We start from the raw sequence: 12,199 nt of genomic DNA on the forward strand, positions 1-12,199 counted from the left end.
AGCCCTTTTCGATCATATAGACATAGGCCTCCTAAGATTTTTGCCGTTCTGTTTTATTTGGCGTTCTTTGTACCCATTTCGATCCAGCTGTTTTTTGATATCGTCATACCAACGCATTTTTGGCTTTCCTGCTGAGCGTGACTCTTGACTGGGAAGAAAATTGGTATTGATACTTAATTGTGGACCATATTTTGTAGTTAGGGGTCATCCATTAATTACGTCACACGAATTTCTAAGTTTTTGGACCCCTCCCCCCCTCCTTGTCACACTTGGTCACATTTGGCAAACCCCTCCCCCCTGGTGTGACGTCACATTTTCTCAACGAAATCGGCAAATCGAATTAAGTGTTACCATTAATATTTTATAAAAATATTTTTTTCAAACTAAATATTAGTAATTTTATAACGGAAAACTGATAAGGTAAGAAAATTAGGTATATGAATAAAAAAGATTATCGTTCCAAAAACTTGTTATTTCACTGTATAGCGGATAAAGTAATCTAAATAAATTTCGGTTACTGATGAAGTTAAAGTGACGTCACAAAGTTTGTGACTCCCCCCTCCCCCTTGTCACAACATGTCACATTATCTTGACCCCGTCCCTCCCCCTAAACGTGTGATGTAATTAATGGATGACCCCTTACTGTATTATACTTGGGTTGTTTTACGGTATGTATTTAATGTTACATATAATGTGCTTATTGGCACTTTATGCCTATGGAGGCTGTATAAATGATTGTTAATATTTATTAGAATTTTAAGATTATAAATACCAAAACACACCGTTTGTGATTTAGCAAATAGTTTTAATTGTAGCCAACTGTATTTTTCTTAAATAATAAAATAAAGACGAAAGTACATATATTGATTTAGAGTTTTATTTGTCTCTCAGGACTTATAACAAGCCATTGTACAAGAAAATACATCGCATGTGTTGTTTATAGTATCATTTGTATTATTTTGATAACATCGAATACCTTTTCACTTTCGTGCCGATACTACTTTTCAAAATATAAATGCATTATTTTCTTCTTTTTGAATTTATGCTAAATCATTATTTATTGCTTTAATTCCTCTAACTTATTACAAATCCTCATCGCCAGTACAAATTCCACTTCAATCCTATCCACCTCCACTTTATCTCTCTTTAAGTTATAGCCTTCTGAGTTCATCTTTTTGACTCTCGCGTCTATGAGGTCTATTAATCGTGTCATCACCAGATGTAAGAATAGTTCTAAGTATTCTTTTTCATCCGCGGATTGTAGATATAGCTGCTTTATATTTTCAAACCAACGCTGTTTCTTGTATGTGGTGATTAATGATACTTGTTTTATTGCGGTGTGGAGCTGAAATTAAAATATAATATATATTACAAGAAGTCCCCAATCCGCATTGGGCTAGCGTGGGGACTATAGCCCAAGCCCTCTCGCGCATGAGAGGAGGCCTGTGCCCAGCAGTGGGATGGGATATAGGCTGAAATGATGATGATGATATATTACAATAGTTTAGTACCGAGGATACTACCTTGTGGTAGACTGTCCGTAATCCGTATTGTACTTGACTACGTACTCAAATGCTTTATCCAAGACAACGATTTAAGTCTAATTTTTGTTGCATCAATAGGAAGTGATTAATTTTATGAACATAAAACATTTTAAAATATAAACTGAAATTCCAGGGGACGAGGCCGGAAACGAACCCGCGTCCTCAGCTTACGTGATTAACGCCATTACATTTCGGTCACGGCGGTACCCGACCCTATTCCTCGAGTATATAAAATCTGTGAAAGGTTAGGCAGTAGGCGCCTTTGGCCAACTATAAACGGCTAGCAGTTCAGTCCGACAAGAAATTGTAGAAAATTACTGAGGGCGCCACTTACTACGTAACTGTCACATTTTAGACGTAAACTGCTTAAACATGGCAACAATTTAATATGTTTTTTTTTTTATTTCTACTATTTTATGTCGCACTATACGTGTTTTCACCTCTGCTCATACGAAACTCTTATAAAAATACTTTGGTGCTTATCTTTATGGAAATACTTACGTCATTTAAGCACATTTCGAGACAGTCCAAGAACTCTTTAAAATCCTCGGCTTTACTTTTCGATCTTGACTCCAATATTGTCGATATATCCATGCCAATTAATACCTTAAATATATCTAAGTTCTCCTTTTTGGGTTTTTTTCTTCGCCTCGGTGACAAATTCTGCTCATTTGCTTGTGATTCGATTATTTCGTTTGCTGTTTCATAAAGTTTTATGACAAAATCTAGGAGTTTCTGATCTAAATGATGTAGTTTTTTACCACGTAGTTTCTTATCTCTGAAATTTAAATTTTACATAAAATTATCAATACTTGTGATAACTTTTGAATGTGCTCAACGTAAATGCATAAATCCGTAATTATACATACAAATACAACATTTGGAAAAATGTGCTATTTTTAAATAGTCTGCCAAAATCAATCCTCATCGTGACTTGAGCAGTAGCCCAGTAGGTATTCGATTTCAAAAAGGCCATCTTATGTTTTAAAACTGGGGAACATAGTTGTAGAGTCAGACCGAGAAAAGTCTGCAGCGATTTTGATAGCCCACGCAGTGCAAGTGTCATTTTAAACGTCAAACTTCTATGAAATTATGACGTATAAATAACACTTGCACTGCGTGGGCTATCAAAATCACTGCAAACTTTTATTGGTCTAACTCTAGTATTAGACTATAGTTGGGTGGTTTTACGGTTACAACAAAAATCGATGAATAAAATTTCGGGCGTTTATTAAAATAAATATTGATAACCTGATTCTTATAGATCAGGGGTGTTTTTGGGGCTCTTTCAACTCATAATCACTAGCATATTCAATGCTGATGCTAAAAAAAAATTTGTATGAAAATTGTATTTTCCACTACGTCACGCACATTTTTCACGTTAAAACGTGTAATGGAATGGACATTTTGGAACATCTTTTTTAATGGTAGGATGGAGAATGCTGTCCATACTGAGTAGAATGAGTCCAGATTTGAAAGAATAAGGTTTTCAATATTTATTTTAGAATACTCACGTTAATTCTTGCATTTTTTCTAAACCAGCTTGAATAAGAACAGTTGTTCCTAGCCAGTCATATTTTTTTAATCCCAAATCATTTCTATCAATCAAATTTTTCAGATTGTTAATATGTATCTCCAAGTAATCATCATTTATTTTAGAAGCTGATTTATTAAACTTTGTATCTTGGGAACCAAAATTTGGATAATTTATATCATTATGGTCTAAAGAAGTATATATTTCTTCTTGTTTCTGTTTATACTTTTCATCCCTATCTTTAATATGGAACCGATATTGATGTTCTTTCTTATTACGTTTATTATTGTTTTGTTTTAGTCTTTTTTCTCCAGCTTTATCTTGGATATGTTTAACGATGTTTACTATTTGTTGGAGACCTTGATTTTTAAGTATTTTATTGTGATTTTCTAAAGAATTTGCTATTTCTTTGTAAGTTTCCTTATCGGAATCTTTTATTCCTTCAGAAGATGGTGTCTCATTATCGTTAGCTCTATCAACCAGATTTTGCAAAAGGGCACCAAAGTTTGTAAATAGCTCGATAATACCATGCTTATCATTTTTATTTGTATTGCTACTGTAATCACCTTTATGTTCTTTTCCCGCTATTATTGTGATAATATCATTATTATTGACATCGTCTTTAGATTTTCCATTCATTTTGTTTCTGTGTAGCTTTGTACGTATCTTCTTCAAAGTATGTTTTAAAGGCTTTTCAATTAAAACGCTGTCTTCTGACGATTCTTCAGATACATCGCTTAATATTACATCGTACAAATCAAAAGTTGGTTTGATTTTATCATTTGATATAATCCTTTCTTTAACATCCTTAACTCTTAAACTCTTTTTGTTTTCATTTGTATTAACATCGAAATTAGATTTTGAACGTGTTTCTTTAATTTTAATAATCGACCCTCCTTCAACATTACTTTGAGATTGTTGGTTGTTTGCGTTATAATATGCGTTTTCGGGGTCATAATTATATACTGGTACTAAATGTGGCTGTTTTTCACTGTCTTCTTTACTATGCGAATCGGATTCTGGATTATTCGACTCTGAAACAGTGAAATATACTATGAGACTTCTTGATTACTTTAGGCTTTAACATCTGTTTCGTGTAATTACAATCATTTATTACCGTGTATCAGTTAGATACCTATAGTAATGTTGTTAAATAGTAAAAAGGTTAAACAGTATTCATGGTAGGTATATCTATATGCAATATTAATATGTGTGTCATATGTAATAAATTACGTTTTAGTAAAAGCCTTTACCTCCATGTACCTATCAATTATAGAATTGTACTTAGCATCATCATTGAGTGTTGAGTGTTATTATTGTTTCAATATTCTAGAACCTCTCATAATTCACTGAATTAATGTATACGAATAAGAATAATGATTATGATAGCAATTTTATGATTATATTAAACATTACGTTCGCTTTCACTATCTGGCACCAGGTCTACATCTAAAATGTTTTCTACTTCCGTATAAATTATTTGTTACGACGTTAAAATTACCTGTTGTAGAAGTATTATAATCTTTACGTGTGTCTGTATTAACATCGCTTATTTGAGTCCTAAGTATATTATTTGTAGTTTCAGTAGCACTGTCAACTGTTGTAATTTCGGTAATGCTATCAACCTTTTTTGTAGTTGTTATATTGTCAGATACTGTACTACTACTATCTAGATCACGTATAGTTGCATTCCCATTATCTATTATCGTACTCGGCTTAGATGTTTTTTCATCGAAATAATATTCCGTCGTACTACTAATTTCGTAATGTGTTTGTGTGCTTTCATTATATTGTGCTGTTGTATCAATAAAAACATCCGATTTTGGTTGCGAGCTTTTACCAGTTGAGTTACTAATTTTTGCATCAAATTTGGAATAACTTAACGTTGAACTAATTTCTGTGATCTTTTCTAACATTGCGTTGTTTTCAACTTGTGAAGAAGTGTTTGTGGTTTTATGGTCTTCCTGTGGGTTTAAGGTATCAAAAGCAACGCTTTCTGTTTTTGAGTTATCACTGTCCCGGTTTGAAGAACTTCCGCCTAAGGCATAATTTGTAGTTTTGGTGCTGTCTACATCATAATATGATTCCGTGTTAACCGTAGTAGTATCATGTATGGAATCCAAACTAGAATTAGCGGTATTATCTCGTATTTCTACGGTAGCGTTATCAACATCTGTTTTTGAGTTATCACTGTCCTGGTTTGAACTTACGCCTAAGGCATAATTCGTAGTTTTATTGCTGTCTACATCATATGATTCCGTGTTGACTGTAGTGTTATCATTTATAGAATCCAAACTAAAATTAGCGGTATTGTCTCGTATTTCTATGGTAGCGTTATCAACATTTTCAAACGCGTCAAAATCATTTGAACGTCTCCCAGTTCTTTTGTGTTCAATTGAAGAGTCATTAAGATTTACAGGTTTCGTATTTTCCCACGTTATAACATTTACCTTCGATTCGTTTTTATCAGCTTGTGGCACTGTATTTTGTATTATAATGGACGTGTTACTTAGGCTATTTTTATGATTGCTATCATCTTTACTGTCATACTGTACTATTACGGGAATATTTTTAACGTCTTCTACTATTTTATTACCTTGGTTTTTTCTCCTTGTTGCCTCGGAATTTTCGTTTATAGTTCGTAAGGTCAAGTCAATATAGGATGCTTCAATTCTTCCGGTATCATTTAAATTTCGCCGATGATGAGTTTTAAGATTTTCTATTTCGGATCGCAGAATATTTTGAACAGATTTACTTTGATCTTCTAAACGTTTTTCGTAAAGGTCAACATTTGTGTCATTCAGTTCTGGAGACTTGACTTCAGGGACTTCATTTTGTATTCTTTTCTCTACTTTTTGAAGAAACTCTTTCTTCTGTTTTTCTGGTAGTGAGTTAATAAATTTGGTATCACTGTTTTCTTCGCCACTTATTATTTTGAAGTTGGTCAACGTGATTATTAGAAATAAAGTTAGCATTTTGTTACTTTATTCTCATGTTGGAATGAAACTACTAGCTTGAAGCTATTCGCTCAACCGCGAAGCGGATCGAGGCATAAAATTTGTTGATAAGGCTATGAAATCGCTTTTATTTCATGAGTTTTCTCGTTAAAGATAAGTGTGTCGGATTGTCTCATTTGCGTCTTAAGTCAATTTCAATTAAAAATGTTTGCTTCCAATACACAGATTATAAGATTAGCTATTTATAACCAAGTTATCATATAGGTAATTAAAATTCAGATTATCAGATAATTTTAATTTCTGTCTATCAAGAAAAGTATTCTACTGTCTTTTTCACATACCTAATCAATTGTAAAGTACAACTACTATATTACTTGTAGTTTATTTTATACATACAGACATTAGGCAATTTAAAATTCTTCTTATTTTTCATGCAATTCGTGTAGACAAAGTTATGTCATAGGTTTGTTATACGTTGCTGCATATAAAACAAAAACTTACGAATAATATACCCATGTAGGTAAGGTACTTTGTGCGTAGGCACATTAAACTTTGTAATCTTCGAACAAGTTCCGGGGATTTTTTGAAGAGCTCCATTTGTCCCCCATGCCCAACGCTCGAAGCACCAATACTCATCAGGTTCTTAATCTCCATTGGGCCAGTGTAATGACCAAAAATAGCTTAGAAAACGTACTTGTACACAAGAGAAGGCCAGTGCCCAGCAGTTGCGTAACCAATATAAATGTATTTAGTAATAGACCAAGATAATTTTGGAATAGTTAGGCATCCAAAACGTTAATATTTAACGTTAATTACTTTGTCCCTTAGCTCTGACGGTACGAATACCTTGAAGATATAGATGGTCAAGCAAATCTTGTTAGGAGAAAAGGCGCGAAATTCAAATTTTCTATGAGACGATATCCCTTCGCGCCTACATTTTTCAAATTTGCCGCCTTTTTCTACTAACAAGATCTGCTTGACCAAGTATAGCTTAGTTTGCAACTATGTGTAGTTTAAGTCGGTATTTTATTATTAGTTACAAAGCAATAATGCAAATAAATTGCACATAGCATAACCTAGTAGTAGACCTATGGGTAACTTCGGTGATTATTTAAACACAATTTACACAGTCAACAGTGGTTTTATCTTTATTATTGCATTTTTTGTCAATATTCCAAAGTACTTAACCTACACATCAGCTTTAAACCTAAATAAACCTCTTTTCAACTTTCTGTTTTTCATCTTCAAACTCCTTTCTGCAAAAAGCCTTGCGTTTTCTAATTCCTCTTCAGTAATTGCCACTGGAACTTCATCATTGACATCTTCTATTTTAGGTCCAATTTCTATTATTTCCGGATTCATGTAAGGTATCTCGATATTTTTATCACCTAAATCTTCTTTAACGACTTCTTGTAAAAGACTTTGTGCTATCAAATTTTGTTTTCTTTTATTAGCCGGTTTTCTTTGCTGTTTTATTTTTATTCTTTCTCTATTCCTGTCCTTGGTAGTTTGCTGGTTAACCGTTTCTGTGTTTTTATTAGTTTCTGTATTCATATTTTCTATATTTGTGTTATCTTCAGCTTCAGATTGAGTGTCATTTGTTTCTTTACCGATTTCCATGTTTAAATAGTAGTAATTGGGTGAATCTTCGCAATCGATTGCGTCTCTTGGCCTTGTGCACACGAGGACTTCCTGTAAATAATATATTACATATTGAAATACATTTCATACACATAATAATGCATAGGTAGCAACTATAAAATTATAACTACTTGGAACCACCAATCCCGAAACTGCGAAAGTGTAGGTTGTTTTAATCATTACTGTTGCTAACTTTGCCGACTTGAACAGGACAAAGTGAGGTGTCATTATCAACATCATGATTATTTTTCATCATGACGACTGGTCTGGCCTAGTGGGTAGTGACCCTGCCTACGAAGCCGATGGTCCCGGGTTCGAATCCCGGTAAGGGCATTTATTTGTATGATGATACAGATATTTGTTCCTGAGTCATGGTTGTTTTCTATGTATTTAAGTATTTATATATTATATATATCGTTGTCTGAGTACCCACAACACAAGCCTTCTTGAGCTTACCGTCGGGCTTAGTCGATTTGTGTAAAAAATGTCCTATAATATTTATTTATTTATTTATTTATTTTATTTATTATTTTTATAGGAATTTGATATTAATGATGACATCACCACACTTTGCTACGGCAAATGCCGACCTCGAACAGAGTTAGCCTGGTCCGATTCTAAGGGAGTTTTCTATGGTATGGCAATTTTTTTATGTGTTTTTTTCGGCTTAACCATAATCTGATATGTAAACTATTAAACAAAATACATTGTCTCTTTCATGCAGGTTCATTCCAAAAAAATACCTCAGAAATCTTTCACTTTAGGCTCATAATGATCACATACCTGTTTTAATAACAATAATTCCGTGTGATACATACATATTAAATATATTAAGAACGGGTCACTCTCATCTCTCATATTTTAAGTCGAAAAACGCTGATCATGAGTGACCTGTTCTTAATATATATAACTAGCTTTTGGCCGCGACTTCGTCAGCGTGGAATTAGTGACATCAGCTGAAGTAGGTATAGCGCCTGGATAATAGCAGTCCTTCATTCGCGCATTGCTTACTTCAATTATTAGGCAATTCATTAACTCTTTCAATTCCACCCCCTTTTGCACTCTCTTCATGGATGATTTCCGACATAAAAACTATCCTATGTCCTTCCCCGGGACTTAAACTATCTCTATACCAAATTTCAACTAAATCGGTTCAGCGGCTTAAGCGTGAAGAGGTAACAGACAGACTGACACACTTTCGCCTTTATAATATTAGTATGGATATCACATACCTGGTTGAAGACAGTCTCGTTAGGGCAGATGAAGCTCCATCTATACGTGACGCTGCGCCCCGACGGCGTCTGCGAGGGAAGGCACACGTGGAACACTTGGCACTCGTTGTCAACGTCCGCGTAGTAACCGTACGTTCGGTTCTCGCAGCTGGAACAAATAGTGAACACTGCTTAAGGGGCTACCCCACGCCAATGACCTTCGATCTGAATCCTTTAGTTTTCTAATGTTTTTTGTAGCTTATTATATTAACAGCAGCGGCTTCTATGAAATTATGACGTATAAATAACACTTGCACTGCGTGGGCTATCAGAATCGCTGCAGAATTTTCTTGGTCTAACTCTAGGTACTTACCTAAAGGTATCTGTAATATTTTCTCTGATAGACGATGCATTAGCTGGCAGATTCAGAGTATCTGATTTCGTTTGGTTTTCCATTGCCTGAAAAGAAATAGGTACTTGTGATTAGTCCTGCAGATGTCTTTGATTTAAATCAAACAGTTTGAATCGTGAGAGGTAATGCTACTTTAGACTCTCTCAGTTTATTTTTCTTTCTTAGTTTAGAGTTCAATGCTCGTGTATTATAATTTAGAGCTAGCCGAGTGCAATTTTAATATAGTAAGTGTAGTATTAGAGGCTCTATCTGTATTGGGTAAATTAATAGCTTTTCCAATAAAAGTATTGTAAATGAAGTGTACCTACCAGATTCCTTAACACCCAGAAATAATAGTTGTACTTAATAATTGTAACAGATAAGTAAGTTGCTCAAAATTTAATCATGTTTGTAGTTGATGACTTGGTCAAGTAGGCTTTCTATAAAACAATACAGTCATTCGACGAAGCCGTCTAGACAGGGCAATTGTTTGGGGTGTGAGGGATGGGTCGCGCACACCCGAGCTGCATACATCGCCATTGTTAGTAGCTCGGTACTACTTACAGAGCTAGCGTGTCTTATAGTACGTCAAGTGCAAGTCTTGTAAAAGTCTGTGGCAACCCTACTGTGTTCATGTGCGGTGTCGGCATTTACGCAAACATCAAAGCCTATCAAAGGCGTCGGTCCACTGTTACTTTTTACACTGTGATGTACTTACCCTTAATAGCTTTCCCATAATTCCATTTTCAAGTTCTAAATCAATGTCATCTAATGCCCCGGCGCAGGTCACGCAGAGAAATATGATAAATAAATATTTTGAATTTGGATTCATCATCTTCAGTACATTAAAAGGTATTGATGAAAACCTGGAAGCATAATATTGTAAAGTAGGTACTAGTGATGTTAGTGCAAGTAATTGGGATACCCACACACTAAGATGAGAAAGATTTACTAATCAAACAAAATAGTTATTTACGATACAAGTGCGGAAAAGAGGAAATTCGAAGGGAGTGTTTTAAATCGACACGAGTTGCGAATTACTTATTCGCACGTGTACCTATCGTACAACGTTTTACAGTACATATATATGGCCCTTTAAACATTTGACATACGCACGGAAAGTGCTGTTTCCCGCACTAGTGCGGGAAAGTAGGACCATATGTAGGTACTGTAAAATATAATTTTATAACATTAAAAAGCGGTGGTGGCCGAGTGGATCTGACGTCCGACTTTCAATCCCGAGGTCGGTCGCGTCGCGGGTTCAAATCTTGACTCGTACGAATGAGTTTTTTCGGAACTTATGTACGGAATATCATTTGATATTTACCACTCGCTTTTCGGTGAAGGAAAACATCGTGAGGAAACCTGCATCCATCCGCGAAGAAATTCAAACGTGTATGTGAAGTCCCCAACCGCCATTGGGCCAGCGTGGGGACTATAACCCAAACCCTCTCGTGCTTGAGAGGAGGCCTATGCCCAGCAGTGGGACGTATATAGGCTAAATTATTATTTATTTATTATTATAACACTAAAAAAACATTAAACACGGGAAAATTAAGAAAAAATAAGAAAATTAAATTAATCAAGAAACTATTTTCCAATGTTCAAAAATAATTTTAAAATCTACAAAGTTTGATAAGAGCGTGTCTTTTTACGTTAATACTTTTTAATGATATCAAAAATAGGTACTTAATAACTACCCAAGTAACATTTTAGTCCTATAATTTTAGTTTTTATCGCTAAAAGCTTGTATAGACGTCGTATTAAGGTTTCAGAGATGACCACCTGTCGTATAAAAGCGCTTGGCAACACCTTTTTGCTCTATAGGCTTATACAGCTAATATATTCTATAAGCAATTGATGTAAAGGTTTACATCATCATTTTATAGAGCCGTTACAGGCGTGTACTATAACAGGTTCAAATATAATCACTATAGAGCAATATTACTGTATAATAGTATTTGGAATCACTTTTATGCAACTAATTTGCGCTATTAAGGTTCCCTGCCAAGCCGCTATAGTTTTGTGTTTTAATAGTGACAAAAACCCAACTATACAACGATTTTAGGATATAGTGGCTTTAGAGATGACTGCTATAGTACATAATACTTTAGTAGTTTGCGCTATTAAGGTTCCCTGCAAGCCGCTATAGTTTTGTGTTTTAACAGTGAGAAAAACCCAACTATACAACGATTTTAGGATATAGTGGCTTTAGAGATCACTGCTATAGTACATAATACTTTAGTAGTTTGCGCTATTAAGGTTCCCTGCAAGCCGCTATAGTTTTGTGTTTAAACAGTGACAAAAACCCAACTATACAACGATTATAGGATATAGTGGCTTTAGAGATCACTGCTATAGTACATAATACTTTAGTAGTCATATGAACACTATTATAGAACTGTTTTGCTCTATAGTAGCGTTTTTGGGACATATTTATAGCGTTAAAAAGCGCTTTAGTAGTTTTTAAATCCCTATTATATCTCATCGCTGTAAACGTCACAATGACTCTTTTATATCACAAAACTGTTGTATAGTGGTTTTGTTTTTTCTTTTAAAAGACAACAGCGTTATAGCTGAGTTGTTATGTCTTTTATAAACCGAGTTAGATACATAAAGGTAGAAAACGACTACTTGTAAATGATCAATTTGATCTGTAATGGCTACTTATATCTTGCTTATATAAGTTCAGGCCTAAGCCACATAATGTGGTTCCGTACAAAATATTTTTATATTTTAATGAATTGATAAAAAAGACCCCAGTGATATTAGTGATTGTAGGTGAGATTTATCATCAATGATTTAATACAAGCATAAAATCGTGACGGTTTAGATATTTATCGACATCCATTATTAGCACATTTTTTTTACCAATCTCATTGAAAAAGGAAACAACAGTAATGACTACATCTAAATTAAAA

At 34.3% G+C, this 12,199-nt stretch overlaps 2 protein-coding genes across 3 annotated transcripts; both read right to left on the reverse strand.

Moving 5' to 3' along the window:
* Positions 1–784: 784 nt before the first annotated feature.
* Positions 785–6,250, reverse strand: LOC134802719 (GATA zinc finger domain-containing protein 14-like). 2 transcript variants are annotated; one of them, XM_063775364.1, is made up of 4 exons: positions 4,580–6,250; positions 3,059–4,112; positions 2,046–2,322; positions 785–1,345 (listed from the first exon to the last, which is right to left on the reverse strand). In XM_063775364.1, exons 1-4 carry the CDS (start codon positions 6,051–6,053, stop codon positions 1,058–1,060), a joined length of 3,093 nt encoding a protein of 1,030 aa, XP_063631434.1. In that variant the 5' UTR covers positions 6,054–6,250; the 3' UTR covers positions 785–1,057. The 2 variants fall into 2 exon arrangements, with proteins under 2 accessions (XP_063631434.1, XP_063631435.1); XM_063775365.1 differs by having other exon boundaries at positions 5,675–6,245.
* Positions 6,251–7,167: 917 nt separating this feature from the next.
* On the reverse strand, positions 7,168–10,128 carry LOC134802791 (uncharacterized). Its single transcript, XM_063775503.1, has 4 exons — positions 9,997–10,128; positions 9,261–9,346; positions 8,909–9,056; positions 7,168–7,727 (listed from the first exon to the last, which is right to left on the reverse strand). Exons 1-4 carry the CDS (start codon positions 10,111–10,113, stop codon positions 7,224–7,226), a joined length of 855 nt encoding a protein of 284 aa, XP_063631573.1. The 5' UTR covers positions 10,114–10,128; the 3' UTR covers positions 7,168–7,223.
* Positions 10,129–12,199: the final 2,071 nt, after the last annotated feature.

This window comes from Cydia splendana, chromosome 25, assembly GCF_910591565.1.
Source record: "Cydia splendana chromosome 25, ilCydSple1.2, whole genome shotgun sequence".
In the NCBI taxonomy this organism is placed as follows: domain Eukaryota; kingdom Metazoa; phylum Arthropoda; class Insecta; order Lepidoptera; family Tortricidae; genus Cydia; species Cydia splendana.